Here is a 19,401-nt window from a genome sequence, read left to right on the forward strand (position 1 = left end):
ATCTTTATTTTATTTTATTTTTTATGTGGTGTTGAGGATCAAACCCAGTGCCTTGTGCATACTTGGTGAGCGCACTACCACTTGAGCTACATCCCCAGCCCTCAAAATGGAATTTTCACTGGTAGGAAGAAAAATCCCAATTGATAATGATAGAGATGATAAATAACAGCTGAAATTGGGTTTAAAAGACCATTCCTATAGAATTCCTAAAAATTATAAATTCTTTATTTCATTGTTTATATATGCTCAGTTGTGATTTCATTTTCTGCTTTTTTAAATCAAAGATTTAAAATTATTTAAAAATCACCAAATTTCTAACTCCATGTTGATCAATATCACACTATCAGTAGTTGATCAGTTCTTAGTGGCTCATGTTTCCTTGTGGCAGCCGGCTATTATGTCCTTAGAGGAGCAACCAGCCCCTTACAAAGTGGTGGCAAATGTATCATTTAAAAGAAAGAAAGAGAGAGAATATATTAGTCAAAAATGTTTATTTTATCATCTTAGTGAAAAATGTGTTTCAGATCTGACAGCTTCTTTAGCCCAGGATGGGTTTTATGCAAGGGTACCCACCATTTATAATGTAAACACTTAAGCTTACATGCTCCCTCAGTGACTGGTGCTAAGTTAACAAGGTGTCTTGTGTCTCAGACAGCCTGACAGAGTTAGTTAAAACTGCATTCCAGATTCACAGACAACCAGTGAAAAATAATTGCAAATGACAGATTAGACTCCCCCAAGTCTACTTTATCTTTTGAAGTCCTTTAAAACATGTTTTACATCATGTCTTCTATATTTGTCCCACAAAAAAAAAGAATATCATAAGAACATCTTTCCTATGTGCTAGTCATAAAAGTTTTTTTTTCCTTTATGCATATGTCAGTCTGTAAATTTTGTTCCTAAGTTAGATGAGAGTTGGTGCAAGTATTCCTACCGTTGGGACCATAGCAAAACCAGAATTTGTACTGGGGAAAAACAGCCTGGATTGTTGCAACTGAAAAAATGCAAAGCTGCCAAAAAATAAGGACATTCATGCTCAAAAAATGACTATAGTTAGTCATTCTGCAATAAGAGGTGTCTTGTGGGAATTTAAGGAGGCATCCACTCTAGGGGCCATGCACATGCTAGACTAGGACTGAGAGCAATGCCTACTTAAATTTCACACTCTGTCTCCCCCACTTGCCTTACCATATCCTCTTTCTGTTCCACAGGAAATGTAAATAAAAGAAAACAAAAAAAATCTATAAAAGACATTATTTCTATGTCTGTTTACTTCTAACATTTTGCATAGTCACCAAATACATTCATATCTTGTTATCCATGGAACATCAGTTCCAAGACCCCCTGCAGATACCAAACTCTGAGGATGCTCCAGTCCTTTATATAAAATGGCATAGGATATGCATAAAATCTACATACATCCCCTTATAGAGTTTAAATCATGTCTAGATTACTGAAGATACTTAATACAATATACATGTTATGAAAATAGTTATACTGTATTGTCTAAGGAATCATAACAAAAAAATTGTACATGTTTACTGCAGACAAAATTGTTTTTCCAAATTTTTTGATCTGTGGTTTGTTTTATCTGGAGTTGTAAACCCACAGATATGTAAGGCCAACTGTAATTTTAAAATATTTTATCTATAGCAGTGCAGCTTGCTTATAGTGATAATTCAGAAAAATCCCTCATCCCTAGGGAACAAACATACCACCTAAACTGTGTTGATGGTTGAATATAGATAGAACACCTGTAAATCCTGTGGTTTCTAGGACAATCCCAATCTCAAATGGCACATTCTGTCAAATGGCATGTCCCATGTTGTGGTGTAGAAAATTCCATAGCTTAAACATGCACTAAACTTGAGTCCTTTTGTTTTAACACAAGGAGAAAATTTTATCTGGGTTCATAGTTTTTGAGGTTCCAGTCCTTGACTAGGCAGACCCTTAGTTTTTATGCTGTGGTAAGACAGGATGTCATGGTGGGAGTACTTGGTGGAGCAACATTGCTCTTCTTATTACCGAAAAGCAAAAGACCAAGCTTAAGTATTTACCCCAGAGATTAGAAGCTACCCTAGAACCACACACAAGTTACAATCAACACATTAATTGTGAATGTTATGTGTATAATTAACTGTCACCACCTGGTAACCCTGGTGAAACATCATCCAAAAGGTCTTATTTTTGGTTTGAGGAGCAGTGCTTACAGTAAGATCATGTAAAGGACTAAAAAACTCATGCCAAGAATGATTCTTTCAAACTCAAAGGTTGCCGATAGTCTTTTTTTGCTTAGGCAAATTTTATAATTACATACAGTTTAAATTCTCAGTACAGAAAAGTATATCAAGTTGACTTAAGTATATGTAATTAATTGCAGAATTTTAGACTAGAATTGGGACCCTGTGAAATTTTTCAGTTTGGCTTTCATTGCTCAATAAAAATCAGGGGCACAGAAAAGCTAAATAGCTCATCTAATTCAAATCCCTTATCCTGGCTGAATCAGAAATTCATATATATCAACTCTCAGTCTTGGGCTTTTCCCACTATGATCATGCTTCCCCTATCCTTGGACTAGGGAGCACTTAATATTCTTTTAGAAGAAAGTGATAGAAATGACAACACCTGCATGAAATTGGTTTAAGCAAAGAAAATTTGTTGGCTCACCCAACAAAATAGCCCAAGGATGGCTCTGCCTTTAGGCACAACTGGATTTAGAGGCCCAAACAATGCCATCAGAACTGATCTCTTACTACATATTCTGTTGCTTACAAGTGACTGAGACCGGTCATTTATTAATAAAGAGGTTTATGTCTTACAGTTCCAAAGACTGGAACGTCCATGGAGCATGGCACCAGCGTCTTGGGAGAGCCTTTTTGCTGTACCATAACATGGTGGAGAGCATCACATGGCAAGGAAGAGCAAGAGTGCCAGTTCAGGTCTCTCTTCCTCTTCTTAGAAAGCCACTAATACCATCATAGGGACCCCACCCTCATGACCTCATAATAATTCCAATCAACTCTCAAAGGCCCCTCCTCCAAATACCATCAACATATGAATATGGAGATAAAGTTTCCAACACACAAAATTTGAGCGACCCATTTAAACCACAGCAACTAGATTATGTCTAGCTGTTTGGCTTCATTCTTAGGCTCTACAGATTAGTAAGAAGCTGCCAGGAGCTTCAAGCCTTCAACCTCCCCCTTCTAATTTCAAGTAAAGAAGAGCACGTCTGTGGTTAGCAAGCCCAGCTAAGTTGCAGATTGAACATCATTGGTTCTTATCAGATCAAGTGCCATCTTGCAACTGTTACCATGGTCAGGAGGTGCTATTCTGTTTAACCAGTCCTGTATCCCATGTCCAACAAGCAGTGTAGAGTTTACACCATCTGAAAGACTTTTCCACATTAGGATACGGACAGTAGGGTGCCTCTACTTGAAGATGGGGAAATAGATGGGACCTGTCTAAACAAGTGTCCACTACAGGTCTGAGGGACAAGTTTCCCTTTAACCTACTCTCTTAATAAACTTACCCCTCTCCTGTTCCTCTACCCCTGTAACTGGTGTCCACAACCAGTAACTTTTTTTTTTCTCTTGCATAAACCTTTGAAACTAGGCATGGGGAGATAGCTCAGTAGAGTGCAAGGTCCTGGTTAGGTTCAATCCCCAGTACTGAAAAAAATATCTTTAGAAGTTGAATAGTGAAAAGGCCTAATGGAATTTTTCTACGGCTTTGGACTACCTTGGAACCTGCAAGCTCTTTCTCCTTCCTCTTTTTACCTTTTGAAATGAGAATGTCTATTCCATACCTAGACCATCATTATATTGGGAAAGAAGATAACTTGTCTGATTTCATAGGTTTTACTTATGGAGGAATATTTTTCCCCAGGATAAATCACAGACTACCCCTCTCCTATAACTGATTTAAATGACTTGATGGTGAGATTTTGGACTTAACAAACAGTTGATGATGAAATTGTTGAAACTTTGGGGGATATTAGGATGGGGGGATATTTTCTGTATATGGGAAGGGCACCTAGTTTGTGGGGGAGGCAGAGAGCAGACTGTTAATGAATTGAATTGTATCTCACAAAAATGATACGTTGAAATCCCAATCCATGATAGTGGCAAATGTGACCTTATATGGAAATAGGGTCTTTGCAGATATAAACGGGTTAAGATGGGTCATACTGGGTTAAAGCAGACCCTAAGGCAATCTGCAAGAAGAGGGAATTTTGGACACGAGCACATACAGAAAGAAGACAACCATATGATAGAGATTGGAGTGATGCTGCCACAAGCCAAATGCTGCCATGGGCTACCAGAAGCTGGTCATACCAAAGAAGGACCTTCCCTCAAATATTCAGAAGGAGCCTGGCCTGCTGACATATGGCCTTGAACATATGGCCTCCAGAACTATGAAAGCATACATTTCTGTTTGTTGTTTTTTTTTTTTTTTTTAACCACCAATTTGTGGTTCTTAGTTGTAGCAGTCCTAGAAATTGAATACAGAGTCGGGACAATGACTTATTGGTGTGTTATCCTTAGAGGAAAAAGAGGACATCATGTCCCTATATTTCCCTTTCCATTCCCAAAAAGCCTAGTCAAGGGAACAATAAGAGCAAGTTCTGGCCAGAATGTCCAGGTAAACATTTCCAGTGTCCACTGGCTTTCTTTTATGTATGAAGGGAATTAGAGACAGTTAGTGTTGTCTGTAGAAAGCTGCTTTGTTGCACACTAGGGCAGCTGCTCCTTGGGATGCTGGGAATACAAGGAATAGTGCAAACGAAGCCAATTAATAATGTCACTGCTTCTGTAGCCTAACATATGAAAATCCCTCCCCCTGTGGTCACCAGTGAGGATCACAGTACTGTGAGAGGGCAGTGCTTGTCCCAGAGGCTGTCCCTGGACAAAGTCTTGTGAGGGATAGGAGGTGCTATTTCCTGGCAAAGTAGAGGAAGCCCCATGTGAAATAGAGGTGCACCTGTCCAGCCTGTGGCCACTGGACTTTCTGGCAAAGGATCTGTCAAGCCCATCACCGCCAGATCTCCTCCATAAGCATTTCCAAGTAAACCTCCTGCCTCCTATCCCATCTCTGATGACTTCCTTGGCCTCTCCATAAGCTATTCCACTGCCTTAGCTCTCCTGGGCTGTGGACATTACAGTTGGATTGAGTAGCATTGAAAACCTAAATTAGAAAGTAAGCAAAGTATCTGCAGCCTTCTGGGATTTCATTGTCATCAGCCTAAAGCTCTGATCAGCACTAAGTGGAATAACATTGTTTTTGTGTGTTATACTGGGGATGGAACCAAGGGCCTCACACACGCCAGGCAAGTGCCCTACCACAGAGCTTACTTTTCTTTCTCACTGATGTTCTCAGAAGCATAGATGAGCACTAAATCATCATACATCTCCTTAGAACTCTGAGTGGTAGCAGTACTCTTCCTATCAGAAACACGCCAGGGGTTCCCCCAATCATGGGAATGATGAAAAACATTAAATAAATTATAATAAACAGGGGCTGGAGATGTATCTCAGGAGTGAATTGCTTGCTTTGTATCCACAAGGCCTTGAGTTTGATCCCTAGTACTGCAAAAACAAACAAACAAACAAAAAAAAAAAACAGGGCAACTATTTAAAAATTTACTCTTTGGATTATTGTGACACAGAACCATTTTTACAAGTGATTTTCCCATTTGCACCTTTTAAAGATGATTACAATAATCTTAGGAATTATAAAAGCGAGTTCTGACCAATGGTGATGCCAATGTACAGACTTCTGTGTCATGAGCTGCTGAAGAGAAGGAAGCCTGTGAACGTTGTGTCATCGTCCTCATCTGCAAACAAGCCATTGAACCTCTCTCCTCCTGTCACCTGCATCCACACCTCATCCCCAAGCTTCAGCTCCAGGACCATACCACTGGAGGCCTGGTCCTCAGAACTCATATAACCATCCTTGGTATGCAGTATTTTTACCCCATTTTTGACCAGAGATACCTGCACATTCCGGGAGAAAACAGTGAGGTGGTAGGTAAAGTAATAGACCCCAGCCACGTGGCAAGTGAATTTCCCCGTGGCCACATTATAATGGTTGAATTCGTTATAAAAGATCTTGTCGAACTTAATGGGTACATCTGAAGGAGGAAACTTGCTCAGCACTGTGAGACCCACAGTGAAAGCACTCTTTGGCAAGACTGGAGTCTCACCCATTTTTCCTTTTTCTCCTCGATCCCCTTTCCAGCCTCTTACTCCCCGAACTCCTGGCTCACCCTGGGGTCCCATAGGTCCAGTTTCTCCCCTGGGACCCTGCTTGCCAATGGGACCTACAGGGCCAGGTAAGCCAGTGGGGCCCATAGGTCCATCATTGCCTGTTAGACCTTCTGGACCAGTGGGACCCACCTCACCTTTCTCCCCCTTCTGCCCCTGAGGGCCAGTCTCTCCTTGGAGCCCTTTCTCTCCCATGGGTCCAACAGATCCCTTTGGCCCATGCTTCCCCGGGGATCCTCTGGAGCCTTGATCACCTTTGATGCCTTTTGCTTCAACTTTTCCATCTGCTCCTGAATAGAGGAAGAGAAAAAAGAAATGGTCTGTTAAATATTCCCTTGTGAACAACTTTGGCTTTTCTGTTATTGAACATTTAATTGAGATGGAGTAGTGCTGAGGTTCAGTATCTGCTCAGGGTTTGGAAATTAATGAACTCCCAATTACAGGCATGTGTGCCCACATACATGCATGTACACTCTCATACACAAAACACCTTTTGACTCCTGTCTCCTAAACGAGAAATGATAACCCTTTACCATCTAAGTCCACCATGTTGACCATGAAGCAAGGCCAAACATTAAGAGAAACACTCTTCAGAGCAGGGCAGCACTGCAAACAGCAGATTGATTCAGGATACTTAGTTAACAGTTGCTCAGACCTAGTGAAATGATGTCCCCTAAGAAATTTCTTGTGACACAAAGTAAAGTCTCGAGTATGGCATTCATCCATCTCTAATGTCCAGCCCCAGCCTGCTCATTCTACCAGTTGTATTATGGTTTTCTTTATTCTATAGATGCTTGGTGCTTCTGAGTTGCTTCCGCCCCAAATGGAACATCGTGGTTGCAAGCATGGATTCTGGAGGTCAATGCCAGGACTCCATCCTCTCTCCACCCCTTGTGCTCATGGGAAGTCAGGCCAATGAGTAAACCTCCTACACCTCTGTTCTCATCCATGAAATCAGGACAGTAATGCTTCCAAGTTCACAGGGCTCTTGAAGCCACTGAGTCAATACATGAGAAGCACTTAGAACAAGATACAGAGAACCATCTTTCTCTCCATCGGTTGCCAACTGCCAGCATTCATCCCAATTCCAGGGCCACCCTCTCCATGCAGTGGGGCCAGAGGCACTGAGTCCAAATTCTTCTTCCTTGGTGCTTATCCAGTAAGTCGGGGTTCATCAGACTGTCTCCCATTGGCCAAATCTGTCTTTATGTTTTTGTAACAGCCCACAAGCTAAGAATGGTTTACGGGTTTAAATTGTCAAATATAATATTCTGTCATATGTGAAAATTATGAGGCTCAAATTTCAATCTTTATACACACAGTTTCCCTGAAACACAGCCCCGCTTATTTATGTAGCATCTATGGCTGCTTTTCACGACAATGGCACAGTTTAGTAGACACGATGCAGAGCTGAAAATATTTACTATCTGGCCTTTTACACAAAAAGCTTGCGGATCCCTGTGCTTGTCGTGGGCTTCTGGAGAGCAAGAACTGAATGGCCTTCATTGTTGGGACATCCTCAGAGCCATATAAGGACTCATCCATAGTAGCAAGCACATAATAGCTATGGTGAAACGGTGTCAGTTCCACACTAGAGCATGGTTAATAGGAAGCCAGCTTCTGACCTCGTTCTCCTTTCTCCCCGCTCATTCCATCCTTCCCTGGGCCACCGGGATGTCCTGGTTCTCCTAGGTGGAAAAGAAGAAAACAGAAGAGTTGAAATTCCAAATCTGATTTTTCTGGCCACTGGCCTCCATGGGTGGTGTGTGGTGGAGAGTGCTGGGGGTGTCTACCCCCAGTGGGCACGCCCTCCTGGGGTGGAGAGAGGCAGGCATGAGTGAGCATCTGGGCCTCTTATCGGTGTTAGATGAATGAGTTATATTGAATCAGGGCACTTCCCAAGCACCCACTTGTAAGATGTACCACACATGAGCAGCGAAGAAGGTTGAGAAAGAAATGTGTGGCTGGAGACACTGATGTTCATGATTGTGGTCACTGAGGGACTCCAAGCAGCTCAGAGCCAATGTTCCCAAGCCAGCCCTGGGTATTGTGGGACCTCAAAGTGGGAATCATCCTTACATTAATTCCTTTCCTGTTCTCCTCTTCTCCCTCCCCAGCCATAAGTCTTTCTCTTTTGTTTCCCTGCTTAATTCTCCATTCTTGCCATCTCTCCAGCAGTGACCGCTAAGCTTTCTTAATCACACAACATCAAATAACAAAACATGAATGTGGACCTCACCAATGCACATTTATGTGCATCTGAATTGTGAATAGGTCATGTACTAAACATGCATTCATTATAAAGCATACAAACAATTTAAAAGGAAAAGATAAAGAATATGTGAATTGTTAGTGTGAGCAATATGATTAAATAGTTTTCTAAGAAATAACGTTATATGTAATATATATATGGAAAATATATAAAACATATATACTTCTAAGAAACATGTAAAACTAGAAAGAATGGATACAACTGAAGAAAAATGCAAGAGATTCAATAGGGAAGAAAGAAACTTGGTATTGGTTGAATGTTTTACCTTATTCCTTCTTATGTATCATCCATCTCTTTTGTGTATGTAAAATATTTTAAAATAAAAATTCAAACCCCATAAGTTAAAAAATAAAACAAACACACTATTGTGGTCCCATTGGGAGGGTAAAATGATTGGGTTCATTAAGACTTAAGTGTTCCTATTAACTTGCACTGGACTTTCTGCTACCCAGAAATGAGACAGGTCTAATGACTAAATGTGACTAAAACAGCATGGATTTTCCAGAGATATTATCCAAGAGAAGACTTCACAGAGTATATTTGTATGGTGGTGGTTGGAAAAGAATAAAGTTGCCTCCTGGTAAACTTCAGCCTCACCCCGCCCACTCAATAAACTGTCAGGCCTCCATATAAAAATAAGCAATGTGTAGCCTTAAATTGCATGCCATATTGAGTAGCAGGATGAATTCTCACATTATCCCACTCTATCCTGGTCAGAATATGAATCATCCCTTTTTCTACCCTGTGGATGCTTCCTGCCTATTAGTCACTTAGTGGCCATCTAAGTTATTAGATTGACTGTCCTCAGGATCACAGTTCTTGTATTTAAGTAACCCTTATTTTATGTCCTCCAAGGGCAAGAGTAGTGATGCTGGCGATTTTATTACAGTATAGTGTTACAAATGTTATATTTTATCATCAGCTATTATTAATGTCTTACTGTGCCTAACTTATAGATTAAACTTTTTCATAAGTATATCTGCATAGAAAAAAACATAGTATATATACTATTCTGTACTATCTATGGTTTTAGCCACTCATTGGCTAAAACCTGCTGGAGGTCTTGGAACATAACTTCCTTGAATAATATGGGACTGTTGTATTTAGCCATCAGCCCTCTCTATTGGCCTCATGTTACTGAAGATGTGTCATAAGCGTTGCTAAGGCAGGAAGATTGATGACATTGTATACTCCTGAATATGTCCTATAATATCAGAGACAATGGCTAACAAACAGTATCCCCAGTGGAGGAGAAGCCCATGAGGGCAGGGTCATGTCAGCTTAGTCCTTACTCCATTCCAGCACCCAGCACAGAATCTGATATGAGAGGACTCTTGATAAGTGTTTGACATGTGAATGATGAGGGTTCAGTGGGTGACCGGGAAACCACACAGAGAATAAACAGATGTGATAAGGGGTTGACGGCATCAATGGAGGGCAGCAGAAAGCCACCAGGTGATGAGTACCTGCATTCCCCTTTTCACCCTTGGCTCCATCTCTTCCATCTCTCCCAGGCAGGCCATTGTGACCAGGATTCCCTGGGATGCCAGGGTGCCCTTGCCTGCACGTGTCCTGTGAGTTTATGCTCCCTGTATAGACTCCCATGGCAAGCAGGAACCACCAGATCCTCATGGTCCAGATGACAGAGTCTGAACTAGAAGACAGAAACAGAGAAAAGGAGCAACCTTGGTCACTGGTGCTATGAACACAGACCCTGCTCCTTTGCAGTGGGAAATGGGCCCATCCTTACTCAAACGAGGGACAGTATGGTCAGGGCAGATGAGAGTAGAAACCTGGGAGCTGACCACAGTGGTTGCAATCAGGAAAACATTGTCTTTAGGAGGTAACACAAGTAATGAGGATCATTCTTAATGGTGATGATAAATGAGGAAGCCAAGTTTGAGATCAGGATAGTCTTTTATTTATCTTTTCAATTTTGTCACTGTGACAAAATACCTGAGAAAACCAACTTCATGAAGAAGGTTGGTTTGACTCATGGTTTCAGAGTCCTCAGTCCAAGGGAACCTGGCTTCACTGCTGTGGCAAGGCAGAAACATGGCAGAAGGCCATGCTCACCTCAAGGTAACCAGGAAGGAGAGACAGAGAAAGGGGCCATGGATAAGAAATACTCTTCCACGGCATGCCCCCCCCTCCCCACCCCCATGACCTACTCCTCCAATTAGGCCCCACCTCCTGAAGTTTCTACTGCCTCCTAACAATGCCATCAGCTAAGAGGACACCAGTGGATTTATCCATTGATGAAATCAAAGTCCTCGTTATCCAATTCACTTCCCGAAAGCCCCACCTCTGACCATCACGGCAGTGGGGACCAGACCTTCACACATGACCTCTGAGGGACATTTTGTATCCAATCTATAAAACTACTTCCTAGAGCCAGAGAAGAATGCTTACTCACAGGGCTGATGAAAAGACCAAATTTGATCATAATGTACATGAAAAAAGCACATGATAAACAATAAAGCCATTGTAGAATTACCATCTATCTGATCCAGCAATTTCACTTCTGGGAATATTTCTGAATCAATTGAAAACAGAGATTTGAACTGAGAACTCATGTTTAGAATACCATTGTTTGTAATAGCCAAAAAGTGGGAAAACCCCTCATGCCCATCAGTGGGTAGATGGACACACAAAAGGTGGTATGTGCTTGCAATGAAATAATGTTCAGTCTTAAATAGGAAGGGAATTCTGACCCATGCTACAACATGGATGAATCTTGAGAATATTATGCTATGCAAAAACAAATTTCTGTATGAGCCACTCCTAGGAGGCATCTAAATTAGTAAAGCACGTAGAGAAAGTAGGGCAGGGGTTTCTAGGGATTGGGGAAATTAAGGGGAATCAGGAACTTGTATCTCATGGGTACAGAGTTTCACTTTGAAAAGATGAAAAAGTTCTAGAGATGGATGAGGTGATGGTTGTATGATAATGCCACATGGTTTAATACCACTAAATCGTGCACTTAAAATGGTTAAAGTGATAAATTTTATGTTAACATATATTTTACCACAATAACATACTAAATTAAAAAATTAGGTGGACACAATGGATCATGCCTATAATCCCAACAACTGAAGAGTCTGAGGCAAGAGGATCCCAGTTTGAGGCCAACCTTAGCAATTTAGTGAGGTTTTTCACTAAGCACTTTAGTGAGATCCTGTCTCAAAGAAAAAAAGAAAAAGGAAAAAAGTAAAGCATTCCAAGTAGTCCTTCTGTGATTAAATATATTCTTTGAATGTAGATCCATAAAGGATCTGCTCACACGCATATGTGTGTATGTGCACATGCATGCACACACACACACACAAAAGGTCACACAATTTGGGAGAAGTGCATTTTCAAGTCTTTTCTGTATAAATGGTGTCCCCCCCTCCGCCCCAGATCTTTGATTGTTTTCGAACCTCATCAGGAGCAAAGACAAAGAAACCTCAAGGGGCTGAATTGTGAACAAGGGAGGAAGAGATAACTTGGAAGAGTGTTCCAAACAAAGGGAACAGACTATATAAGCGCCTGCAGGAATGTGGATGGATACTCAAATTCATGGGACCTCCTGACAAAATCCAACCTCCACAGGAAAGTGCATATAGTTTCATGTGCCTCTCTTCTATGGTACCTATCTTGGTAGGGGTTTTACATTTGATGTAAAATGTAACTGTAGGATTAAAATTCTGGCTCCCCACCTGACAGGATTTCCCACATTGTTATATTTTCAGTACCCAGTATTAAACTTGAAACAAATACTTATAAAATGAAACAAATATTATCATGGTAGGTATTTTAGGACTTAAAGCAAAATGAACACATAGGTTAGTGCAGCTGGTCATAACTCAGATCTTCATGTGCTACTGACAGCAATGTAGATCTGCCCAACCTTTTGGAAAGGTAAAAAGCAAAAGACACCCCTACCTGTGATCCATCTCTAAAATTCTTCATCATGACCCAAGATTTGTGTGCCAAACACAGAGATGACCAAAGCCTTATCTACAATGATTAAAAGGTGCACACTAAATAACATGTAAAAACAGAAGGTGATGTAGGAAGTAGAATGGTATAAACCAATAAATGCATATTGGTAAACTAAAGGTAGATATTCTTATTTAAACTAAAGGTAAACATTTTTTCTATAAATGGTGGGGTTATGGGATATTTTCCTGTTTTAAAACTTTTTATAGCACTACACATATATTTCTAGGTAAGTATTTTTTAAATAAAGATGCTTAGATTCAGTCATTCAAAATAACTAGCTTCTGCCAAACAAAAGACTATACCGCCATCTTGTGGAAGTCTCTAAGGATCACGAGGCCCAGCCTAAGGCTAAGAGTATTTTTTTGAAAAGGAAATACAGATGTTTCCCTTCAAAGTCACAAACTTATGGCATTTCTGGAAACTGACCTGTGTTTCCTTGGAGCTGAATCCATGAATAACCTGCACCTGCATCTTTTGTGTAACTCAGAGGTGACTGATGATAGGAGTCAAATCTTAATTCCAGTAACCAGGCTTTGTTGGGAGTTTGTGCATTACAAGTTATTCCACTCATAAACTTCCCTGTTAGAATTGCCTTCACAGTGTTCCATAGGTTCTGGTATGTTCTATCACTCCAGTGCAGAAAAGATCACAAGATCATGAAGGGGTCAAGTGAGGAAAAACTCCATTTTGTTTACCAGCTAGAGAAGAATTAACGTAAAAGTAAATATTTGTTCTTCTATAATTCTTTTGAGTTTTGCATAGTTGGTGACAACCAAGCCCACATGCTGACTAAGGCAGAAAACATCTAACTTGCTTATGCTATGTGCTTAACACACAGACAATCTTCAATGGATATTTTTAATTGAACACACTTTGCTCCCAAATAACCAATGAAAAAAGTTGTGGTAGTATAATAAAATTTAGATGAGGGCTTGCGCTTCGATGTAGAACATTGAGGGTTTGCACACAAAAAAGTATATATACCTGAAATTTTATTAATGTTATTTTGAAAAAAAAAATGGCATCTGTGCCTCTCACAAAACTATGGGTTGAATGCTCAGCTTCATTAGTTCAACCTCAGTGATCACCCTCAGCTTTGAACTCCTGTCTGGTCTTTCTCCAGAAGGCACTGGGGATAGGACCCCTTCTAAGTCTCCGATCTTTCCCTGTGAGCAGCTTCACACTCTCTCTCTTCTCTGGCTGCACCCCTACACTTCACGTGCTCTCCATACCTTACCTAGGTGGTTACCAATTAGTAACCACCAATCAAGTTTAATACTTTTTGAAGGTAGTGACTCCATCTTTTCACTTCATTATTTTTGATACCCCACCATCAAATATTTGTAGAATGAGTGAATGAATTAAATATTATCTTAGTTCCAACTGTGTCTCCACAACCCTTCAACCCTTCAGGAGGGGTCTGGGTGTTAAATCTGAGCTCTGTCAGTCTTTGGGTGGAGATCGCTGGCTATCTCCAACATCCCTCTCACTTCCTCTCACTTTCTTCCAGGCAATAGCAATTTCAGCTGGGCTTCTGGCTGCCCCCAATAGATTGCACTTCCCAGCCTCTCTTGCAGCCTGGATTTGACCATGAATCCAGATTCTGACCAATGGGAATGGCAAAATGATGTGTGCCATTGTGGACTACAGAAAGGGAAGGGGTGTGTCATTCCTTAGGTTCTTTTCCTTTTCCTGTGATGGGTGCACACAGGGTGGTGGGCCATGGTGGACTCCCCAAGGAAGGAAACAGTTTAGGCATAGGAAGAATCCTAGATTCCGTGCAAGAGTCTTGCACTCATATCCCATCTTTGACAACCAAGCCCACATGCTGACTAAGGCAAAGTGTCAGCTGCCCAAGGTCTAGCCTCTCATCAGAAGTGAGGAGGGCTTGTGTACACCTGCAGTCAGCCCAAGGCTCAGAGTGGCTGAGGACACATGGCACACAGACCCTCAGGCACAGTCACTGCCTGATGAAGGTGAGCAATCTGAAAGCATCAAGCCATAGTGCAGCCACCTGCTGAATGCTGTGATCTGGACCTGGTATTCTGACATGGAAGGGGCAAAGGGACACAGACTGCCAGGGACTTGGGATTACTTGTTTTTAATCCCAAATAAAGTAGGTTCTGACTTAATGTCTTACTTTTGAGTCTCTTCTCCTATCACCTATATTTCTCTCACTATTGAATCTCTTGACACAGGGTTATCCAGTGGCCCTCCTGATTAATTTTCTCTGATTCACGGCCAAGGTTAAGGGTTTTCACTCTTCAAGATTCTTACTTCTGGGAAGCCTCTTTTGGGCCCCCACTTGCCTTTTGGGAGCTCTGTCTCTTTTCTTCTCACTTGAATAAATACTACTCTTTTACACTTTAAAAAGAAAAATCCTATTCTCCCCAAAGGCTGACTTAATACACATCTGCCAGAAACCAGCTGAGTGATTTTTACTGGGTTTCCAAGCCCCTGCTTCCAGAATCTCAGCCTCCTTGTGCATAAAATGTGAGAGATGAACTAACACCCCGACATCCCTCCCACATTTAGCAGCCCAAGAATCTAAATATCTCAAAGTTGCCTCTGTTGACTATATTTTCTTCCATGTGTTCTGTGCATTGTACATTTTATATTTCCTCTTCAACATATATTGAGAATATTTTCTACACTAGCATAGCCATAAATATAAAAAAGGTACACATTAATATTTGTGTTAATTAGCCTGCAAGCTTCTCTAGAAAGCTCTCCTGAAAGGTCAGTTATTTTTATGGACATTATTGTATGGTTTTTCTCTTTTCTCTCAGCTGGTTTGCAGAGTTCTAAAAATTTTTCAAGATATGCTTTTCTCTCCTATTTACTCTCTTTAAAAAATTTTTTTTTTGGTAGTTGTAGGTGGACATAATGGCTTTATTTATTTTTATGTGGTGCTAAGGATTGAACCCAGTACCTCATACATGCTAGGTAAGTGCTCTGCCACTGAGTTATAGCCCCAGCCCTTATTTACCCTCTTAAGAATGAATTTTGAAACATCCCACTCCTCTTCCTACTACCAGAAACTCTGTAAGACATCTATTTTGCAAATGAGGCCAGATTAACTCTCACTGACATTACAACAGCTGTTTTAGGACCAGAAGCCTTAACCTGAAGGTGAAGAAATCCCCTCCCCATGTGCTTACCTGAACCCTAGGGCTGCGGGCTGGACCCAGGTGCTGTGCAAATCAGGAATCCAGGGCAAACTAAGGAAAATCACATCTTCCTGCCATACAGTTCCCTAGAGGACATAACTGCAAAATAGCAGGAAGGGGAGGGGATGGAGGAAGGCACAAGATGTCTTGGAAGAGCTTCAAAATTCACGGCAAGGCTTGAGTTAGGTAGCTTTAGCTACTAGCACTCGTTAGTGTAGAAAACTCCCTCCTCCCACCATTTTAATAAAACAAGGTGTTCCTCCACATGGAATCCGAAGGAAGGAATCTCCATGGCAGGTTTCTTTCCTTAAAATGATGTTCAGGCTTTTCCTAAGCAACTTCTTAGTGGATCTAAGGTCCATTGTGAATCAACAGGACAAGAATTAAGACTGTAACAGTGACCAGGTCTCAGCTGGATCCTGAACCAGGACTACTATGGTCAAATTTCTTTGTAATTCCTTTTGCTGTTAGGTCTTTGGGTAGCTAAGGATTCAGAGTTCATTGCCTTCATACATGCTTCTCTACCTGCAGCTGAGAAAAACATGGTGTGACCGTTTCTTCAATGTCTTGCCGTTTGACTCTTCATTTTTCCTAAGTCTTCCCATTAACATTTATCTAAAACAGTTTCAGGAGGACAAAATTCCCCAAGACTGTTTCTGGGAGGTGCAGGAGGCTTGAATGCAGAGGCCACGTTGGGGGATGTATGCCAGTGAGGACAAGCCTCACTTTATAGGGGCTTGCAACATCCCAACCCTCCTCTCCAAATGATTCCATTCCTCATCAGTACAGCAAACCAACATAAGGTCCCAGGGGATGGAACTGGATTTGCAGGTATACATTACCTGACTTGGCTTCTTGGCCACCCGACGGCTTACACTCATCTCTTAACCGCTACACCCAGATACTTGATGTCCCTTCATGTGGTGGGCTCCAAACAGCAATGTCTAGCTGCCAAAGGGATCCTCTGGCCACTCAAGACTTCAGGGCTGTGTGTGGCCCACCCTGCTCTGATTCCTCCATTCCCCAACTTATTTCCAGCCTGACCTCTCTCCTGAGATCCATGCTACATTTGCTGACTGGATAAGCCAGATGGTCAGCTACCAAGCCACTCTTCAGTCTCCGTATATGGCACTCTCCCTCACTCATCACATCAGGCTTGACCAGAGTCCTTCCATCTTTCCTATGAGATCCGACAGGGCCACCAAGTAGCCTGCACATCCACCTCCTGCTCTCCTGCCTTGTTCTTATGCCTGAGCAACTGTCTCCCATGAAATCCCTCTGCCTCTGGTTTAACATCTGCCCTTTTCACTGCAACCCAGCCAACTCCTATATAGGACATCTTTGCCACAACCTCCCTTAAACTGTGTGATCACATTAGGAAATCACAAGTGCCACCATGGGCCACAGGGCCTTGGCCATCCAACTTCAGCTTACCATTCTGGTCACACCGAGACCATGGTCTCAGCTCCATTTCTGCTCCTGTCTGACATGGTTAACCCAGGGGAGCTCACACCCTTTTCCCCACCAGTGTGTGATGCCCCTCGCAAGATACTCACCTTGGAAGAGGACTCCGCTGTCATGGCTGAGTAACAGCTATGCAGCTCTGGTGTTGCTTAGTTCCCGCTGTTTGGTCACACCTATTTATGCTCCCCTTTGACCCCACAAGCTCCTTCGGAAGATTCACACATTCCAGCTCCCCAGTGCATAGAGCAGGCAGCTAATACATGTGAATTCATGCCACTGTCCTTCAATTATTTCCATTCCTATATATGGTACCATTGTAGACCACCCTGCTTCCCACCCACCCACAGCCTTCCCTCAGCCCAACCCAAGGAGGGGCCAGCAGCTCACTCTGAAGTAGGTGGACCTAGGAGTAAACAACCAGCAAGAAGCACTTGGCAGCTTTCTTAGGAACCCTTTTCTGATTAGTCACAGCAAACAATGGGCTATTTACTTGGTTTTTCTGAGCTGTTAATTAGATAAGGAAATTCGTATCCACCCCACATTCAAAGGGTTATCCTGGGACCCCAGGTCACCTCCTAGTGGAGGGATCTTGCCTTGTAGCTGTTGCAAGGGGGAACACTTGGGTCACCCATACTCCATCCCTTGAAAAAGCTGCTACAACAAACCAGGACTTCCAGGCTGGGAGCGCAGCTTGCGAAGAGCATGCGGGAGGCCTTGGGTGCAGCTCCCAAAACCAAAAAGCAAAAGCCAACTAGGACTTCCTATTTCCAATTCTGCTTACATCAGTCTGATTCCATTAGTTTGTGGGTTTTTCAGTCAAGTGGCCCCTCGTGGTTCCCCTCAGAGCCTTCTTTCTCTTACACCTCTCCAGAGGTTTGATCTGATTGATTAATGAGTTGTTGCTAGAAGAAACGAGGACAGAAAAGGGTCTTCCCATCTCAGACTCCTGGCATTCATGGCCTCTTTCTCCTTTTTAAACAGAGCATCATCTTATTTTACTACTCAAATGAATTACTAAGACCAGTTTGGGAAATTAATTTTAATATACAGATACAAAACAACAAATATAGATTCACAGCATTTACAATAAATCATTCAAATAACATTGTAAATAATTTTTTTCTTTTACAAAAAGAATTTCAACAAAAATACATATCAAGTTACAGTATTCTTGTAGACCAGACTTTAGCTGTCAAAGCTAATCCACCAGTTTGGAAGCATCACTGACTTATACAGACAACATCATCTTTATATGGATGAGTTAAAAATTACCAAAGCCTTGCAAAGTGGGTAAGCAAGTCATACACAATGGGTTCTATTATGTACAAAAAGACTAATTATTAAATTACAGAGTTGGTTTAAAGTATTTTCTAAATACAAATGTCAATGTCAATGTGATAACTAAAAGCAGTAATAAAAAGTATGTTCTACTAGGTAAATTTACATGAAACATTTAAACTTCTGTTTCTTTTTTTTTAATCCTTCCAAGACCAGCTAAAATTTTCCACTTTTTTCCAAAATTTTTTGTACTCCATTTGCATTACATCCTGAAAATAAACAAGATTAGCAAGAATAGTTGCTAATAGTTAGGTGAAGCATATTACAGGGAAAACTTTGCTAGCAGTTTAATCTATAAGTTGGGTCCAACATCCCAGGTCTGTAAGCCATTCATTGAAAGGATGTTTATTCACACTTGTTGGCACTGTCCTTTTACATACACTTCACTGGTTTTCCTCTCCTTCATGCAAGAATAATGCAGTAATACTCCCCCAGCTCTGGGCAATCAGGCTCTTCTATTCTGACTAGGAAAGTAGGTTGATTTGTATTCAGGAATATCAGCAATTTAGGCATGCAGAGATTGCTACCTGGCCAGATGCTGAATCACCTGGTTTTTACAAAAGATTTCGATTGTGAAGTAAATTTTGAAATAAAACACTTTTGCTATACAATAACATCACAGGATGTGGCATTAGTCTTCAAATAGATTAGGTATAAAAGGGTACAGTATTTGGATATGGCATTGATGGTGGTGATATGTTTTCAATAACAAAATCACATCTGCCAACCGGAGACAAAACCCAGATTTTCTGAAAACAAACCATGCACACAGTATCCCTTGACAGTGCTGGCAAACTGCTTGTTACCCTCTTCCTTGTTAGCAGGCCAAAGACAATGAATGTTCCTTCTCTAGGACTTTTCAAATATTGTTTAGAATGGCTTACAATTCACTGCAGGGTTCTCA

The 19,401-nt window shown here is 41.4% G+C and overlaps 1 protein-coding gene across 2 annotated transcripts; it reads right to left on the reverse strand.

Annotated features, from left to right (window-relative positions):
* Positions 1 to 526: 526 nt before the first annotated feature.
* Positions 527 to 17,473, reverse strand: LOC113187197 (uncharacterized). 2 transcript variants are annotated; one of them, XM_026394939.2, is made up of 5 exons: positions 17,252 to 17,473; positions 15,687 to 15,794; positions 10,005 to 10,192; positions 7,892 to 7,954; positions 527 to 6,556 (listed from the first exon to the last, which is right to left on the reverse strand). In XM_026394939.2, exons 3-5 carry the CDS (start codon positions 10,168 to 10,170, stop codon positions 5,784 to 5,786), a joined length of 1,002 nt encoding a protein of 333 aa, XP_026250724.2. In that variant the 5' UTR covers positions 10,171 to 10,192; positions 15,687 to 15,794; positions 17,252 to 17,473; the 3' UTR covers positions 527 to 5,783. The 2 variants fall into 2 exon arrangements, with proteins under 2 accessions (XP_026250724.2, XP_026250725.2); XM_026394940.2 differs by lacking the exon at positions 15,687 to 15,794.
* Positions 17,474 to 19,401: the final 1,928 nt, after the last annotated feature.

The sequence above is a fragment of the Urocitellus parryii genome, chromosome 2 (genome assembly GCF_045843805.1).
Source record: "Urocitellus parryii isolate mUroPar1 chromosome 2, mUroPar1.hap1, whole genome shotgun sequence".
In the NCBI taxonomy this organism is placed as follows: Eukaryota; Metazoa; Chordata; class Mammalia; order Rodentia; family Sciuridae; genus Urocitellus; species Urocitellus parryii.